At 38.5% G+C, this 19,901-nt stretch overlaps 1 protein-coding gene across 11 annotated transcripts in view; it reads right to left on the bottom strand.

Moving 5' to 3' along the window:
• Positions 1 to 10,302: 10,302 nt before the first annotated feature.
• ephb3b (eph receptor B3b) overlaps positions 10,303 to 19,901 on the bottom strand; it is a 46,439-nt gene continuing 36,840 nt past the window's right edge. For 5 of the 11 annotated variants that reach the window (XM_077716197.1, XM_077716199.1, XM_077716203.1 and 2 more), the window contains exons 11-16: positions 18,061 to 18,308; positions 17,481 to 17,696; positions 16,665 to 16,850; positions 16,238 to 16,437; positions 13,670 to 13,825; positions 10,303 to 11,806 (exon numbers count right to left, since the gene is read on the bottom strand). In XM_077716197.1, the coding sequence (XP_077572323.1) occupies positions 11,698 to 11,806; positions 13,670 to 13,825; positions 16,238 to 16,437; positions 16,665 to 16,850; positions 17,481 to 17,696; positions 18,061 to 18,308 (1,115 nt within the window). In that variant the 3' untranslated portion in view covers positions 10,303 to 11,697. The remainder of the gene's footprint in view (positions 11,807 to 13,669; positions 13,826 to 16,237; positions 16,438 to 16,664; positions 16,851 to 17,480; positions 17,697 to 18,060; positions 18,309 to 19,901) is intronic. The other 6 variants (XM_077716200.1, XM_077716201.1, XM_077716205.1 and 3 more) reach the window with 3 other exon arrangements.

Genomic DNA, 19,901 nt, shown 5'->3' with positions numbered 1-19,901 from the left:
TTAGAGGCAGTTATCTTCAGTGGAGTCAAAGGACAGCTTGGGCTTTATTGTGTGGGTGGGTGGAAGGGCACCACCAGGAAGACCGCAAAATGCTCAGGGTTCAATTAGACCTTGCCTAATAAGCAATTATGCTTCATAGTTTTTTGGTGTTTTTTATTTTCTAATATATGGGGATGGCATAGTATAATTGTGCTGACAAGCAAATATTCTTGATTCTGCCCTCTAACTGGGTAGGTCAACTGTGTCTCAACTGTATCATTTCTCAGTCTTTATCTACCATGTCTATTTGAGCTACTTTCAGACTCACAAATGCTGCAAACGTTCCTTTCCTTCTATCTGGACAAAGAGAAAGTGTTCAGTTAATCACAGGGGATATAGACAATCAACCATCCATAATGAGACCTTTACAGCCATACATGTATGATGTTGGAATGCACAAGTGTGCTAGATTGCATTTAGGAAACCCAGGTAAACATGAGGAGAACATGTAAATTCTACTCAGGAGGGCCAGTTCTAAACGGCTTTCCAAGCAATTGGTCCTGAATACACAGAGATCAGATTGACCAAGGAAAATAATTCTAATTTTCTTTAGAGTTCCTGTTTTATAACGCTCCAAATGCTGATTCACTATCTTTGTTTCCACATTTAAATTGTTTGAATTCTTGACTTATACAGATTGCTACAATTATATAATCAGTAAGTAAAATCGTGTAACTCATTGGTTTAGCATGCTTATATGTAGTGTGAACAAAATTTCTTTTAATACTCATCTCAGTTATTTTTTCAATTCTGATCAATGTGTACTGCAATACTTGCTCACGTGAACAGTGACAGATTCATGGAAGACTGGAAAGAAAGCCTCAAAGTAGAACAAATCAAGAAGACTGGGCCTCTGTGTTCACAGTGTTTTCTCTGCTCTTTTATTTTTTTACTTTGTCACCGGACATATCAAAGCATTCTCAGCTCATTTTCTCAGCTTGCTAATAGGACACGTTGCCATTTATACAGATTTGAATAAGTGGATAAGTAGCACAAAGGCCCCAACAGAATAGGGAATGACTTGGAACACTTTCATCGGCTGCTGAAAAGGACATTGTTATTGTCCGACCTCACTGCTGATTTCCACAGGCGCAGGAGGAGATTACGGACGACGAAAGAATCCACTTAACACATTTTGTTTTGTATTTCTATCTTTTCTTCTCCTCCTATTTGACTGATGTTGGATGTATGAAAAGGAGGGAATATTGGCAAATGGGATTTCCGTCTGTGTTCTGCGCCCAGGTATCGGCACGCCTTGACATCAAAGGCTGCAGCAGTGCTTTGAAGTTTAGCGTGACGAACAACACCTGTGTCGTTTTCGTTGTTAAAAACCGTTCGTCACACTTACACTCTACACCTGTGCCTGAGCCAAGCTTACAATCTGGGATTTGTGTTGGTCACAAAATCCGTCCAGCCATTTTCTATAGCGCTTATCCTGTTCAAGGTCACGGGGGTTAGACCCTGTCCCAACGGACTTTGGGCAAAAGGCGGATTACACCCTAGAATGGTCACCAGTCAATCACAGAGCACATAGAGAGGAGTGGGAATTGAACACTCCCCCCACTATTGCCTGAACAGATGTCTGGTAAATGACACCCTACCTTCAGTAAATTGGTCACAAAATGTCTGTACGGGGGGAAATTTACCGACACAAGCATTTGGACTGATGTGGTTAGCTAATGTGGCTTTGATGACCGATAAACAATGCAAATAGGATCAGATCTCTAAACACATCTGTGTTGCCAAGCTCCTATTACTAGGGTTATTCGACATTGTGTATATAATACATTTCAAATAATTCAGGATTTGCATCTGATCACAGCATTTCACTCATAGTATTTGTAAAGATACACTGCCCAATGTGGCTGCAAAGCCATTCTTCTTCCTCTTTGCATCATTTTATCTTTGTTAGTCTGGGTTCTCTGCTGTTGCTGTGCTAAAGACTGAGCACAGGTCCCAACCAGTTGTTGTATAATGCTTAAAATGCTGCTTTCAAAATGTATGCACTTCAAAACGTACTGTTTGGAGCCATAACCCTGACTTGGCGTAAAATAAAATAATCTCAGAAGGACTTCGTTAAACAAACCAGATGGTTTCTCGTATGCATCTATTAAAAAAATGTGACTAATTGCATATTTTGCTACATGCACTAGAATATTGCTCACAAATTGCTATTATCTGATTTGTTGTCTTTCTATAAATCCAGACAATACTGTTCAAAGTGACACCATTGTCTCATAAATGTTATTGATTCTTGATACAATGTTGTAATAAAATTAATGGTGCTGTAACATCATTTTACTTTGATTAAATTCTATAGATTTATGTTAAACGTTCTTGTTGCCAAATTTTTTTGTCAGCAATTCTCCTTAACCCCAACAATTTGGGGATCTCACACAAATTAAGCTTTGCTTCCTCCAAAGTTGTTCTTGTGAATAAATCATTTATAAGTATGTTCAAAGAGACATTTAATCTTTTACAAGGTTAAGGTTTTTTATGTATAGGAACGCTGGATCTTATTAAATTTAAATTATTTCTTCACAAAGAAACCTAAGTACCCTTTCTTGCTAATGGCAATTACCTGACTAAACTTTATCCCAAAGGTGTCTGAACCCATTTTGCAGCTTGATTGAAAGTATTTATCAGAGTCAGACCTATCCTCCCTTCTGTGCTATACCTCAGAGGATGTGTAAAGAGCCTTAAAGCCCAGAGTGAATTTTTAATGCACTTAACACATTTGAAATAATAGTGATGAATACTAATGGCAATAATGCTGCTGTATATTTTTTGTTTGAATCATTCGTGATTTGATAGCCTTATTTAAATTGCTTAGTGTACAATTTATACGATATATTTGGATAGCCAGAGAACAATAATAATGAGCCACTCTACTTTTATTTATTTATCTACATTTTATTGACAAAAAATAATTGAAATTATAGTTGGCATAACTCACAGTCCAGAGTTGGAGGTTTCAAACCTCAGTGGGTTTGTGACATTTGTATGTTTTCCCCATGTTTTAATACTTTGGTTTCCTCCAACATCCCTGAAACATGCAGGCTAACCTGGTTGAACACTCTAAATTGCCCTTAGGTATGAGTGTGAACGTGAATATACCCTGCGATTGGCTTTAGTGTCCCCTATCTGGTGCCCATAGTTAGGTGGGATAGGCACCCTCGGTAAACCAATTGATGATAAGTGGTTCACAAAATTGAATGAATGAATAAATGTGGTCATGCCTATAGAACATGACCTCTCTTTGACCCTCACAGGAAAGACGATAGGTAAATGGAGTTACATTCACTAATTGGTTCTGGGGGAGGAAACATGCAGTGTGTCAAGCACGAAGGCAAACCAAAGAGTTTACCACCTCTTTGAGTGATCAATCATAAATGTTTCATTCATTAGCGTACAGAATAATGATCATAATCAGTTTATCTCTACATCCACAAAAAAATTCTAAATGCCTTGCATGTTTCTCAAAGTCTCTAAAAAGGATCGATGGGTATCATGTTCTTAGGCATTCACTATTTTAACTGCAAATCTTGTGTTTGCTTGTGTAAGTGTGTGTTTACTTATGTGTGTCTGTGTGTGACAATGATGTTCCTAGGCAAAGTCAATAAAGTCTGAAGATAATCACCAGGCCATCAAGAGGATGTATGCCCGAGGAAAGAAAAGAACCCCTGCCAGTAAACACAACCACATGATGGCATCTACACAGTGGCAAGTTAAGAATGATGGAATTGAGCTGTTCAACAGAGGGTCGGCAGTTCAAACCAGTTTAGAAGGTTCAGACAAAAGGGCATGCGAGATGGCTGTTACTCTTTATATAACTCGCCATGTCGATAGTCTTCATCTGCCCTCAAGTTAGTATGAGGTCTGACCCATAAGTGTGATAACAGAGCACTTTAACACAATGATAAACAATACAGTATCGATATGATAGTGCACTCTGCTAAATTAGGCTTGGTGCAATTCTTTGTAAATCTACGCTATGTGAGCTTCTGTAAATAGGCTCATCCCACTATACTCTTTAAGTACACAACTCACTACTGTAGTATGAGGCCAAGAGCATCATTTTCCTGTAAACATCTGATTAGATTATTTAAATATGACCCTCAGTTTGTTAGAATGATGACTTATCTGTTTACCAGCAGCCCCATTCTTTTTCAGAACTATACTCATCCTCCCTGGAAAAAGAGTACATGTTACCCAAGATGCTTCACGATATGGCCTGAGTATGACCCCATCCACCACGATGTCAACATCTGACGGCGGGCGGGGTCTTGGTTTTCTCCAATCAAAAGTCTCTTCTGTGTCCAAATGGCTGTGAGTGGTTGATGGTCTGACCCCCAATGATCGGATTGGACAGGGTGCTAGATGCATGCGCTCTGCTGATTGTAAATAAGATAAAATCAAAACTATACATCTATATAAATATATATACATCGTGAAAATGAAATATGCCCTAGTTTTTGGAATGCATGTTTGTTGCTTTGTTTTCCTCACTTATTTTTATCCACTGCTTTTGTCTTATAACAAGTTCAATCAAATAGTAGTTCCACCTCAGTGCTGGCTCGAAAGTGAGGTTGAGACTATAATGAGCTGACACCTGGTGAAAAAATGACCCCATCTTCCGAATCCACATACTAGCTGTGAGGCCCAGAAGAATGTTAACACATTAGACAATGCCCCCCATGGATGCACCTTTGTTTGGCTGCCACTTGACATTAGGCTGCTCTTCCTTGGCCTTGTTAGAGCTCTTTAGTAAGGTCAAGGGGTAAAATAGGGCACCTAAAGAAAGCTATGCACTGCCAGGTTATGTGTGAACATCAATTTGAGCACTGAGATCTGTCTGTTTGTGTGCCCATCTGTCTGTTCATCCGAAAGTCCTGTAGAAACCCCCCTGTCGAAGCTACACTCATTTTGCATGGTGCCCACAACATATTCCAACCATGTTAGACTGTTTTACCCACCATAAATCAAGGACAGCAGGGAGGACGAGGTATGATTGCTTTCCCACCCAGGAAGTAATCACAGCAGAGCTGCCACAGCTCTGATTAAGACTGATAAATATCGACGAGCAGTTAATGAGATGTCAGGCAGGAACAAGGCCCTTACCTTCATGCCTACCAAAGGCACCAATGGAGAGGAAAACTGACCTTGAGATGGTAGTGTCCCCATTGTCCTTCCAAAGTGTCCGTAGTCAAAGCAATTTGTTTTCATTAAAATGGATTATTAAAAAAAAAGAAAGGATAAATGAACAGACTATAGCATAAGTGTTTGAATTTTTTTTGGGTAACATTTATTTAGGGATCATACTCTTTTTAGGTCAATTTTGAAGTTATATTCTTTGTTCACCTCATATATATGCATAAATAATTTATTTGGATGGGTTTTTGTCAGGTGGTTCAGTTTACAAAAAATTGATGCTGATTGAGCACTTCAAATTTTCCCAAGGTATGCATGTGTGTGTGTGCATGGTCGTTTGTCTCCTTGTACCTTGAGATTGGCTGGCAACCAAAGCAAGGTGTACTGTGCCTACTGCCGGTTATTGGCTGGGAGAGGCTCCAGCTCCCCCTCGACCTCTGTGAATAAATAAAAAAAATATGTTTGTAATTCAGCTTTTCTTTGATAAATGTAAGACAAATTAAACTGATGGTAATGGCTCCCTTCCCCCGATTTTGAGGCAACAATCTTGACATATAAAATTCAAACATTTATTTAAGATATTTTACATAACAATTACATAATGATGTGTCCAATCTTTTGAAATTACAACAAAGTATTTGTTTACTACATCACTTATGTGCTGTTTGTCAGTTAGTTTCCATGTTAGGCCAAATTATTTATTAGTCATGCACATAATTTCTTTTACACCTTGTTTACATTGAACAGGACACTACTCTCGAAGGATGTCTCATCTACTACCAACAGCATCACTTGAGTGTTTGTTGATCTGTCCCACTCTACCAAGAGGTGATAGACATCCAATCCATACACTGATATCGTAACACATTCTCACCACCTGTCGAGCTTCAACCATAAACATCAGGTCAGTCAACTGCTTGGTATGTGCTTTATTACATTTTGACGTTTTTCCCCTTGCCTTGGCAGCCACTATCAACTATCTTACAGAAGAACATGCAGCTGCACACTAAGTGTCTACAGGAAGCTTATGTAATCCAACAAAAGCCGGGTACCCTTATTGAAGGTGGAGGTATGGGAATAATTATTAGATAGAGGCACACGTAAGCGATACCTACATGGTGTATTATTATGAGGCCTATTTTAATAAACAGAACTACATCTTTATTTTAAAAATTATAAAAGATATTGTGTGTAACAAATATATGCAGTAAACTAACAAAGAGTCCATTAAACAAATAGTTGAAGTGCTTCAGCCAACAAAATTGAGTGACGAATGACAGAGTATTAATTTTTTTGGGGAGGAGATTGATCTTTTGTTTTGTTTTTTTTACTCCCATATAAAAAAAAACCTCAACAAACTTAAATTAAGTTATTGAAAAATAAATTCAAAGGCTTTGAACCCCAAAGAGGGAGCATCCAAAATTAAAAAGAGTAATTAGAGAGCACCCAAGTAAGCGTTATGTAAGCCTTGTTTACAATAACAATAAGGCCAGGATAGCTGAAAACATTTTGCTTTCTTGGCATTTAATATTACTTTAATGAATGCAGTGTGTGTTTCCAACTTTACATTGCAATGTGCGCGTGTGATTTTTATGAATTGTTATTCATTGCATTGCTCTTTTTCTTTTTTGTGTGTTGCAGTGGGTTAATAATGGATAAAATCAAAGAAACACTCTGAGTAAATCTTTGTGGGGACTTCATACCAATTAGCAAATTGTGTAGTTCGAGCAGTAATTGGGTTTTCCGGTTGACTGGCGTCTGTGCACAGCTCAGCTGCGAGAGGTCCGGCCACTAAACACCTTGCTATTTGTCTGGCAATTATGTCGGGTCTCTGTGTCACCGTACAGACGTGACCAATTAGCTGTGCCCAGCTTGAATGAAAGCGAAGGATTACAGCAGAAGCGCAAAGAAGGGAAGACAAAGTAGGGTGTTGTGGGAAGCTTGAAAGAGGGGAGTGAGGTGTGTGATAGTCAGTTGAGAAATGATTAGAAGTGTGTAGTGGTTTGTATTTATTTATACTGTCAGCCTGGGCTTTGCATCGATCATCATCCTGACCGACATGTGGTTTAGGCATTTTTAATACACGCTGATATTTATTTTAATACTGTACCGCTGACCCAGTGAGTTTGGAAATTAACATTAATCTTTATTGACATGCTAATCAATTAACCCAGCATTAAAGTATGTGACATATTTTGCTAAAAACAGGTCTGCAAAAAATCAATAATTTTCATCTTACTGTGTATTGAGGCTTGTGACAGTATATCAATAGATGAAGGAATGTTTACAGTGCACTAGTTTGTCTTGCAATACATTTACTCCAGAGTGGTATATTAGAAACCACGGATGGAGTACTTACCAAATAACTCAATGTGGATGATATGGCCTGTCTGTCATGATGCAATATGGTAGTTAGCAAAATTATTCTCTCTGTAATATTATGTTCACTTATAACTGCTAGTTTCATCCCTTCTTAAGTTGAGTAGAATTCAACATGTTTAGATTTAAATAGAATGAAATTCCTAAATACGAGATTTTTCCATCTACCAATGGACACACACACACATACAATAAAAAGTCATATATAATGCAAATTTACATTATACTGTACATCAAGGAGTGGAGTATGTTCCAAATAGCAGCAGATATCCAGACAGAGACCACAAATGCAAGCCTCTTGATTTTCTGTAATTGGACTGGGGGAGGAGAAAGACAGGAGCCTAGGGACATGGCAATGTTTGGATGAGGTAGAATCTATGATCTGAGAATCTTCCCTTATTAGCTGAGAAACAAAACCGTTGGCTCAATGCCCTCAGAGACTAACTCTTATTAATTGGTGGGTAGGATACAGACAAAAAACTGTGCTGCACATTACTGGCACACAGTAGATTTAAACATTTTTTTTCAAATTCATCGCAAAATATCTAGAAGGCATGCCATTATTGTGCCATCTTCTAAGAGTATTTTTAAATTTTTACTGGCACATTCATCCATCCATTCAGCCACCCAGCTAGGAATCTATCAATGTGCTGTTAAATCTGTTCTGCTAATGATCAATACCCCCTCACAAGGAGCCTATAGTGTTGCACATGCAGTCTTTTATTTCAAATCAAATCTTAAAAAAATAAACCCTAGTATCTTATTTTTAAACAAACAGCAGACAAAAATGTGGGTCATGTTTCTTAAGATACTATATTGCATATGTATTAATTTTTCTTTTGTCTGCAACATCAAACTAATTTTAAAACTTTTCAGAGAGAAACTTCATCCCCTCCATTGTTTCATCGATGCTGCATTAATTCCATTATATATCCCATCTTCACATGCTTTTTAGCAAATTTTTATTTCCATCTAAAAAAAAGATGTGTGAAATGACGTCAATGAAGAACAAAAGAGTAACAAGATATACCGTGTTTTTAGAACAAAAAAATGAAACCAAGAGAAAAATGGAAAGCAGAAATGTCTGGGACACTAACAGTGTGTATTAAATTCATTATACAGTGAAGAAACAATGGTATGTTGCCGTAGTCAGAGTATGAACCAATGGTATACTGATAATGTTGGATAACTTCTCGGTACACAATATGTAGAAAACATACAGACTGAATACGTTTAATTCAGCAGCCAGGATGGCTTGTATAATTTCATATTATTTCCTCTTCATCTTTTTAAATGAAATTGTCAATAGTAAACATCCAATATATTTTTAACTGTTCAAATGGAGTAAACGTGTATCGCCATTAATAGTAGCACGAGTTAATCTTTAACTTACTCTTCGTCATTTTACAAATGGAGGTCCATGGCTTTCTTGATGTGTTACTCTAGTCCATAATTAGACCTCAGCCTTCTTAAACAACTGCTCTTTAGGATGAAAGTTCATTTGAAACATGTATAGAAATGTGATTTTGCTTATATCATGGAAATAACATTACTAAAGTGCTCAAGTAGAAGTGTGTGGATTAAAAAAAAGGTTGATGTTTGCCTGTTGGATGGTATTGGCTTTCAAAATACAGTCTAGGTGGATTTCGTGTACTGTATGTTTAACCAAAAACATCACGATGTCAAATCAATAGACACATTGTACATACTAGAACAGTCAGGAAGTTGCCAAATATGACACCCCAAACAGCCTGTAAGAAAGTAATGCAATTATTTAGTAAGATGGAACCTGTAGGTTTGGTCGTGTGCATCCCAGGGATTTTGATTTGCAGAAGAGCGAGCTGAGACAGGATGATTGCAGTCCAGACAGGAAATGAAGAGAGATAATGATAGGTCAGCCTGCCATATGTCTGTGTTTACTGTGTTCCAGCAAAGCCAGACCGGTTAGAAGCATTAATGGACCTGACAGACAAGACCAATTGGTTTCTCTTCTGACAGGGCTAAATTCTTTGATGAAGATCATCATGTAAGTAAGTTTACTGCTTCTTGCTTGGAACTCTATTTCAGGGTAGTTGATAAAATGTACATTAGTTCAACCTACCTGCTAAAAGGTTAAATCAAATAAATTGCTTAATATTATTTGGGAAAAAAATAATTTAATTCAAAAGTAAACCAACTGTTTTTCAACCACTTCTTGCATTCGAACAATCAATTTAGTTTAATGGCATAGATTCAAAAGGCCAGACCTTGTACCCCCAAAAGGTTTTCAAATCTGAAAATATAATATGTATTTGATAGATAATCCGACATTTGACAATTTGGCCTGTACTGTTTACAGTGTTCTTCAACAACAATCAGACCAACACTGCACTTTACTTTTCTTTCTCCAGATGATTTTCCACCACCAAAATAGAAGCAGAAATCCATGTGATGAGCAAATGAAGATGAATGATACACTCACCCAAAGGTTCCCGATAGTTTCAGAAAGGACAAAAAGTGGAAATGTGTTATCCAAGCCCACTTTGGAAAAAACGTCTGATCTAGAGAGACCATTCACAGAAATTATGACATCAGGTAACACATATTTTAGTATACTCAAATCAGTCGTAGTTTGGTAGTAGTCAGCACTCCCATGCACATTGAAATTTTGTAAATATTGAACATGATTAAAATGATATTGTCACCCATGCATGATCTGTTTTGGCATTAGTCAACAAAATACAATATTCAATGTACTGTATATGTCATTTATTTTGTTTAATCATCAATTCATCAGTTGAATCCTTTTAATGTTTCCATCTGATTGTTTCAAGTTCACTCTCCCAAATGTTTTAATCATACATCTGAGAAGTGGTGGTAGGGAAGTGTGGAAGAGGGGAAAGGGCACAAATAAATACATAGGGAAGGATGTCGACAAATTAAAACAATAATTTTGATTATTTCTGAATCCAAGTACTAGTAAGTAGAAACTTGACCACAATTGGCTTCTCTGCATACCTTATATGCATATATAGGTTTCTCCAAAGTTGACTTTGTGATTCCATAAAAAAAGGATTTTTTTTTTTAAATTGTCCACAGAATCTAGCATAATTGTTCCAGATATACTTGCTCTTTGTCACGGTTCAGTTCATGCTTTAATTCTCCACAGTGGCAAATAGCGGAAGCTGTATTGTACAGTATAGTTGTGTCCAATGTGACACACCTACACATCCACACACGCTTAATTACACACACACACACACGCCTGCACACACATGTACACCCCCACACACGCGCAGGCACACTAAAAAGGCCTAGTGGTCTGTTCTGTTGCCACAGTCCTTGTGTCCCCATCGCTCAGCAAGTGTCCACTTGGGATGTTTCAGTTTGACCAGCCATCTTGAAAACCAAAAAATCTCTCTAAATTGTAAGAGGTCAAAAAGAAAGAACATGTTTGACTCACAAAAATAACATTAAAAATGAAGCGGTTGATAATCCCGATCTAATAAAAAGCTTCCTTCGGGTAAGAAAGAGTCTAAATGTTCCAGATTTTGTACTTTAGTCCACCATAAGACCTCACCCTTCTCCAGCAAGTGCCTTTTAGATAACGCACCTTCAATATGAAGATGGAGAACATTTGCACAGTGAATGAACTCTAGGGAAAGAATTGTCCTCTATTTTCTTTTAGTTTTTCTTGTCTTGCAGAATGCTCATTATTTGCTCTTTGCTATGTGCAACATAGCCTGGGTTGTGGGGTTGAAGGAAGTGGACTCTCTCCATCAGGATTACTGTGACATTTCATCTACCAGAGCTGAGGTTCCTTGAACACACGATCATGCAAAGTCAGCCTTCAGCAGAGCTGGTAAGGCTCAAATGGGATGGGTATACTGATGGGTATACGCTTTCAGGCACACACAAATGGTTGAATTTATACGCGTACATGATGAATAACATAAAACGGATAGTCATAGTGGTGAAAAACAGAAAGTAAACAAAGTTTGAGGCACTGCAAATCAGTTTGTTGTGTCTAATTGAAGGAAGCTGGCTTAGGCAGCTTGGATATTTCCAATGGCGTGTCAGGGTACAATTTCTCCCCCTTTTCTTCAAATTTGTTGTCTTGCAACTGCATCACTATAGATGTCTCTTTCTTCACACCTGGACAGGAAGTGTTTGGTTCATCTGTAGTCTCATGTCCTGAATGCTACCTAGAATTTTCTTCTGGTGGCCAGCCAATGTAACACCTATCCGCAGCAAGTCCCTGAATGGTGAAAAGAATAAAAGAGGCAGAAGGTCATAAAAAATCAAACCAGACAAACTACACATGACAGACGTTACTTATTTCAGGCTCAAGTAAACAGAAGAATGAACAATGATGATCCACTGGACATTGAGATACTGTGAACATGCCCTATGATTGGTAAAATTGATAACTTTGAAAGTTAAAAATATCAATTAAAAACCTCTGTTAAATATTAAAAACGAGTTTTATAAAAATAGGTTAAAAATTGTATTCAAATGGTAAACAGTTATAGTTATAACAGTATATGAGGATTTTTTTGTTTCCCAAAGAAAACAACTTTAGAAAGGTACGTATTCATTATGATTTACTAGTTTTTTTGTTCTTGTATATGTGCTTTAGAAAAATTTCTGTACATTTGGAAAAACTTGAGCCATCGGAAGTGAAACTTCATGGTCTGAGTATTCATTTTTATCTCCCTCATCCAGGCTGTAAAATCATCAACCATAAAATGCCACCCCCAGTTAAAGTCAACAAAACAGACAACAAGGAAACATGTTTCTGTAGCTCGGCAGGTGGCAAGTTAAACTGCAAAAAGGGTGAGAGGTAATGATTAAATAGCATTCGTGGCTACTGATGGCAGTTGACATAGCTGAAAGCTTCTGTTTCTAAGGATTACAGTTACTGAAGAATACAAAAGAATGCCCTCTTTGTTAAAAGTCATAAAGGGTAATATAATACATAATTTGTTGAACTATTCTATAGAACGATCGGGCCAAAAAATAAGGGGGGGAAAAGAAAACCATCAATTATATTGCATTTTTTTGGTCGTCGACTCTGTTTCTGTAAAGGAAACAATGTTATGTTTAGCTAAATCTATATCAAGCGAACTCCACTTTAAACCATGATAGATTTTGTATGGTTTTCTGATCAATTACTTGGTTTAAATTGACAGATAGATGTTTCCATGCAGGTAAATTCTCTCATTTAAAATACCTAGGAGAGTGCATCGTCTTCATTACTTAATAGGGTCTAAATCTAATCCAAACCGTCTGGAGAAACGATTAGTTTATTGTTGGGGCTCTGTCTTAGTCTACGTCTTCTCTGTTCAATCAAACACAAATAGTGGATAATCTAATATTACACTTAGATACCTAACACTAAGCACTCTACTCTGTGAGACACATCCAGAACCCAAACATGCAAATGGATTGTTTCTCTGAGCACAGAACTGCTCATCATCTCAGTGTGGGCATATCACTACAATTCTGCCTAAATAAATTAAGGTTTGTGTTTTTTCATATATTTTCATGCCCATCAGCCCAGTGACAGACAATTAAATTATAATAAATGGGCACCATTAGAGGAATTACTGGCCATTTGGGGCAACAGAAAGGCACATTACACCACACCTGTCAGCCTGACCAAATTGAAATAAATTACCCCCACCTTTTAAGCCTATTACGCAGCTAATGATGAGGATTTATATATCATTACAATCCTAATTCTTTTACTTGATCATCATTGGCCTGTTTTTTTTTTCTTGGTTTCCATTACATAGTTTTTTTTTGTTGGTAAATAGTCAAGGTCAGCAATGTGATGCTTTGGGAAAAGACTTAAATACAATATGAATCTAAATTCAACAAATTAGTAAGTCTTAAAAACAACATTTTTAGATGGAAGATAATGAAATAATTCCTATTGTGTTGTTGAATCTATTTTCTTTTGAATCCTCACCATTTGTCCGTGTTATACATTGCGCCTTCTTTACTGTCACCACCACCCCATAATGATTAATATAAACTTTTTTAATTCTGGCAAATCAAATCTCTCAACCACAAATCAGTTGCTTTGGGCCTGATTAGCTAGGGTGACTCCACTCACTCTGCTGTCATCTGGGCAACCAGGTCAAAGGATGCAAATCCGGCATTGATGAAATTTTCATGGTAGCGGCTCATCTTGATGGCATCCAGCCAGTCTCCCACAGTGGTAAAAGTTGTATAGTCTGGCACGCAGCGGTCAAGCAAGGGTTGGGATACCCTGTGTTGTGGAAGGCAGGTAAGGAGGAGAGAGAAAGAGAGAGAGGGTTAAGGTGGTTACACCATTGCCTCTATCAGCCAACCAAGCAACCCTATAATGTCTCCCCACTGAGCGCCACCTCACCAACTCTCCTGCTCTCTCCTCTCCGCCACATGTATGAAGGTATGCATGTGTGTGGGGGATGGTGGTATCACTATATTAAGTGGAGAGACTAGCTGGAGGTTTGGCTGGTGGTCGCTGGGGCTGTAACTGATAAGTGGAGGTGTATGTTCACAAATTATATCTTGTATGTTTATGTGGGGTCTCAATTATGATAAATTTTGGGCCTTCCTGCAGGAAGTTTAAGTGTTCTACCTGTGCCTGAGTGAGATTTGTCCAGGTTCTCCAGTTTGCATCACAAAAAACATGCACATTGGGCTGAATAAAATTCTAAACTGTCCTGAGTCATGAATGTGTGAATGTTACTTTGTCCCCTGCGACTGGGTGGCAATCAAATCAGGGTGTACCTTGCTTAGTGCCCATAGAAAGCTGGGATAGGCTCCAATCTTTGCCCGAATTAACCATTGCCATAAAATTTGAGCCGAATCCATAGCAATTGTATTTTCATAGGTAATCATCTCCTTGTGGTGTGATGTGGTTTGTGTTACAACACTAATCTTTACTGTAAAAGTACCGTGGGACTTTGTAAGCAACAAGGAAGTGGTAACTGAATATTTTCTACACAAGTGTTTTATAAATGTAGTCTTTTGCATAATGCTTTACAAACACTCCACCAGGTGACAAAGATCTCCTTTTTAGAGACCAACTCTAGGGCCATTTTGCTGATCTGTGCCCAAGATAGAGCCCACCTTGGAAGTTTAATAAAACTGTAACAGCTCAGAGGAAAGTGGAGCAGATGAAAACGAGGGAGGAGATGAGTTAGAGGCAGCAGTGTTGAGGGAAAGAGTTTGGACGGAGAAAGACCTGAGCAGCCAGAGAGAATGAATGCTACTGTCTCCCCTCCTTTCTGCTCTGTTGATCCCTGTCATCCTTTTTGATGGCATTAAATTCATTAACAATTAAAAAAGGAATGAAGAACGGTTGAAAAAAGAGAACAGGCAAAGAACTTGGGCTAATAACTGTGATACAGAGGCTCCATTGACTAGTGTAGATTGAGTGATTTTTAATATGAGCTATGCTTCAGCGCTCAAGGCCCCAGGCTGTCATTAAAGTCAGACCAGGGCTCTTTTTAATGGGATATTGTTGGTGTGCCTTCTTTAAGGTTAAGCTTCAAAAAGATACAGAATCCTGCTGCCCACATGTAAGCAACCAGTAGGACCACTGTAGCTAATGTCTGAGTCTCTCCAATGGCAATGACACGAGCCACAACTAAAATATCTTTTGAATTTTGGTCATTATTTTTTTTAAAACTGACAATGAGTGGGTGCAAGGCAATTCTGTTTATAAATCAAAAGAAAAAAGCAACTATTAAAGAAAAAGTCATTATTCACCAAATACGGTGGATGCCACAAGACTAGTATTAGAAAATCTTATTGCTCATTCACACTGACCTTGCATGGTGTCGTCTATAATGATGTCAAATATGTTAAACTTACATTTTTAATATAACTTTATGCCAAAATGAAAGCCCCCAGCTAGCCTTCAATGCCAAACAGGACGACCATCTCTCCCTATCGCAGATTTGTCGCCAGGACACCATCTCTCTGCTGGCCCTTTTTAAATCTTGTTAGTGGCTAATTAAAAGACGCTGCCTACTTTTTTTTTTTGCATCGCCTTAATCGAGCTAATTAGCCACAAGCTTAATCTTCTAAGAACGGCACTACAGTGGCCAACCGAGACCTTAGTTTTCCCCATGAGCACAACCCTGTATTGTCTGCAGACCTCCCACAGGACAAAAGGGCCCTGATGCAGGGACACATAGGTAGGTCATTCTCTCCTCGATCCCAATCACTCAAACTTTTCCGCCTTCTATCTTTCAAACCCTTTCCAAGAAACATCTTATGAATAATGTCTAAACGGTAGTACAACCCAAATGAGGAAAAAGCAGTTCAGAAAATGAATATATGAATGAGTTGCATGTCAGAATGATGAGGAAAAAGCTAAGACTGTGAGGCAGGGGTGTCTGAATGATTTGACAAAGGGCCACAGTGGGTGAAGGGTTTTCTTCCAACTGATCCATGACCGACAGTTTACCATACAATGAGGGTTCTTCTGAAACCAGCAGCAGCCGAAGGCTATTAACTAATTACAGACTTAAGACAACAAATCGGTGAAAATGTATCCTCTTCATCAGTTGGAATGAAAGCATGCACCCAAAGCGGCCCTTTAACGACCGATTTGGACATCAATGCTCTAAGGAAACTTTCAAAGCAAACATTCATTTTCGCTCTCTTTATTAATCCTGCTACTCACCCAGTTGACTGTGTGCTGTTGGTGACAACTTTGAGACTGGCGGCATTACGAATTAGTTTATCCAGGGTAGCAACAATTTGGGTGAATTTGGGTCGCAAGTTGCGCTCTTTCACCCAACAGTCTAACATGAGCTGGTGCAGTGCTGTGGGGCAGTCCATTGGTGGGGGCAGTCGATAGTCCTGCTCCACTGCATTTATTACCTGTACAATGATTAAAAAAAAGTAACAGTTATGTCACTTTAACACTTTTTAGATGTATGAAAAGTAAACCAATTAATGAAAATTAATTTGTAGTAGATGCAGAATGGCCGTTGTCGGTTAAGTTGCAGAGAAAAAGGTAAACACGCCAAAATGGAGAAACAGAAAGCAAACTAAACATTTAAACTGAAAACAATTGACAAGTGTTAAGTAATGTTTATCGGACTTACATCTTGATTGCTCATGTCCCAATACGGCCGCTCTCCATATGACATTACTTCCCACATGACAATGCCGTAGCTCCACACGTCGCTTGCTGAGGTGAACTTCCTGTAGGCAATTGCCTCTGGTGCTGTCCATCGAATAGGGATTTTCCCTCCCTGTGGATATGCGAATGAGTAGGTGAGCATGAAATACTGGAGGGATGGAGCACAAACACAGAATCACACACATACAAGGGGAAAAAGAAGGTGAGATAAATGCATTCTCAGGAAACATTTATGCACAAGAGTGGGTGCAGGACGTACAAGACACAAGGTTAGTAGCATGATTACAAAACAATGATGTAGAAACATATGACGTTTTGATTTAAACAATTCATATAAAATGTATCCATGTTTGAAAATGTTTATACTGACAAGTCCAAAGGATCAGAGTTTTGATTCATATTTTATTTTTTTAGGGTCACATACAACCAGAAAAAAATATGTTACCCAATTGTGTAGAATTTATTGCAAAGGACATTGGCATATGCTAAAGTGTTATGTTAAAATGCAAAGTAATATAACACAAATACATAGCCTCTTTTGATTCCAAATTGGGATAGAAAACCCGTCCCTACATCACCGAAGAAAGACATGTTGGAGTTGTGAAATGGGAAATAGACAGACCTACTACTGTCTCATAGGCTCCTTTCGAGAATTCATCTTAGATGTATCATTCATTTAAGAATACATGCTTTATTTATTATGTAAAAATGTTAGATGCAACTCACACACAAAAAAATGCATGCAGGCACACACACACAAAGATTGTTAGCAGCTTACCAATGAGCTTGTGTAGGTAGGGTCTGTAGGGTCATCCTCAAGGAAGCGAGATAGCCCAAAATCAGACACTTTGCATACCAGGTTGCTGTTGACCAGAATGTTGCGGGCAGCCAGGTCTCTGTGTACGTAATTCATATCTGACAAGTACTTCATGCCTGCTGCAATACCACGCAACATGCCAACGAGCTGAATAACTGTGAATTGTCCATCATTGAGCTGCAAAAAGAAGAAAATATTTAAAAAATGATTTATTGTACACTATTAAAAAATGCAATCTACACTTAGGGGTCTGCTATGACAATCTGCACCCACAACAGTCTTCTGCAGAGTCTGTTTGACATCCTAATTCTTTGGATATTTCATACTACTACTAATTTCTCTTGTTATTGTCACCAGTTACCAGAAAGCACAATGAACAATATTAAGGAATGTAGAAATAATTACAGAAATCAAAACAAAAACGTAACTCCCCCAAAATAATCTTAGTTTGGTGTCTTTGCGCGAAAGTCTAAAATCATTGCCTTAGCGGAGTATTTCACAAATTTGATACAAAAACTGAGCACGTTAAGTTTGTTCTCACCCTTAGGAATGAATCCAGAGCTCCATTTTCCATGAATTCAGTGACAATCATCACTGGTCGACTCTTGGTGACCACCCCTTCCAAGCGGATAATATTGGGATGGTCAAACTGGCCCATGATGGATGCCTCTGAGAGGAAGTCTCTCCTTTGTCGGTCAGTGTAGCCCACTTTGAGGGTCTTGATGGCAACAATGATCTCACGGCGGCCGGGCAGCTTGAGACGACCGCGGCAAACTTCACCAAACTCTCCTGTGAGAGCCCAGGTGGTGACAGCCAGATAGAAAACAGCAAAGAAGGAAAGGGGCGATGGAAAGAGAGAAATACAAAGGGTTGGGGAGAGATGTATGATGGAAAAGTGGAGGAAAGTGGGGGAGAAGAAGGGAGAAGGACAATCAACTGGTTAGAACAAAGGAGCCAGGGAAGGGCAACAAGTGCGGGACAGGGGCAACTCCATGAGAAAGCCAGGACTCTAGGCCATAGTCAAAGGACGGTGATGATGGAGGAGAATACAAAACGATGATGTACCAATAAACTATAAGCATTTATGCAAATTTAAGCCAATGCAGAAACATAAATGATGGCATGTGATGGCGACAGGAGTGGATGACGGAGTGATTAGGGAGGGGGTAAAAATTACTGGGGTTGTTGAGCTAAGTTTTGGATGGGTCGGAGAAGTAGGCACAGGAGGAGGAGATAGGTGGAGATAGAAGTTTGTGGGTTCTGGGGGTGGTGGACGGTGTATATTTTGAATCTACACCAAGCGGGATGGCCATAGTAATGTGTATTAACAGGCGTCAACAAGTGGCAAAGTGTGAGGTGTGGGGAACGGAGGCAGGAATGTATGGATGGAGGAAGGGAATAAAGGGGAGGAAGAGGACATGGGGTTGTCACTGCAAATGCTGGGAAGCAACAGGTTTCAAGTAGTAGCCTCAGGAGCAGACGGGCTGCCGAAGTAGTAGTAGTAGAAGCAGAAGTAATGGTAGAAGCAGAAGTAGTAGTAGGGACTTCCTTCTCTGCCATCACAACGCCTTCTATATTTTGTCTCAGGTACAATAACAAGAATAATTACTGTCTTGATGGCATATTTTACCAACTATATAGGAAATAAAATATAAAATATAATAATGTCATATATATATAGAAAAGACAGAATATAAAGACTACTTTGAAAATATTTCCAAAAATAAAAAAATATCAGGGATTATTTTTAAAGGGAAGAACTAACCAGAAGCAATATTTTGTGCAAGGATTGTTTGCAAAATCTAGTTTGGGTGAAAATATTTAAAAAAAATGCTTCAGTGAATGCTGACCAATGTTAGCAGAGGGCTCACTGTAATTGTTTTTAAAAATGGAAAAAATGTGTCTTGCTGCAGGCTAATCTGGTTAAAAATATTAAGTCAATTTAACAATTTAAGTGTGAAGTTTAGGTAACAAGCTTCTAGACAGAATTTGCCCCAGAAAATGCCTAAAAGAATTTCTGACATGATTACCAAACCAGAAGAAGCAGACTCTAAACCTTAATAAAAAAACAATATTTTTATCCTTGCATAACTTATTTCTGGTTATGTGGAATGGTTTCACAAAGATAATAGTCATCAAAGCTCAAATGTCTTCAACCACTCTCTGCCCTCCTCCACTTTTTAAACCTGATCACCTATTCACCGGTTCCTTTTCTGAAGGCACTCCAAGTGCATCAAGCCCAAATAAACTGACAAAAAAATAGCATTCATCCAAAAGTTACTGCCATTTTAAATACCTAAATACAACCATACGTATATTGAGTCATTCATTTTCTGAACCGCGCATCCTCACAAGGTCCACAAGGGGTGCTGGAGCCTATCC

Source organism: Stigmatopora nigra, chromosome 5 (genome assembly GCF_051989575.1).
Source record: "Stigmatopora nigra isolate UIUO_SnigA chromosome 5, RoL_Snig_1.1, whole genome shotgun sequence".
NCBI lineage: Eukaryota > Metazoa > Chordata > Actinopteri > Syngnathiformes > Syngnathidae > Stigmatopora > Stigmatopora nigra.
This window is presented reverse-complemented; position numbering and strand designations above follow the sequence as displayed.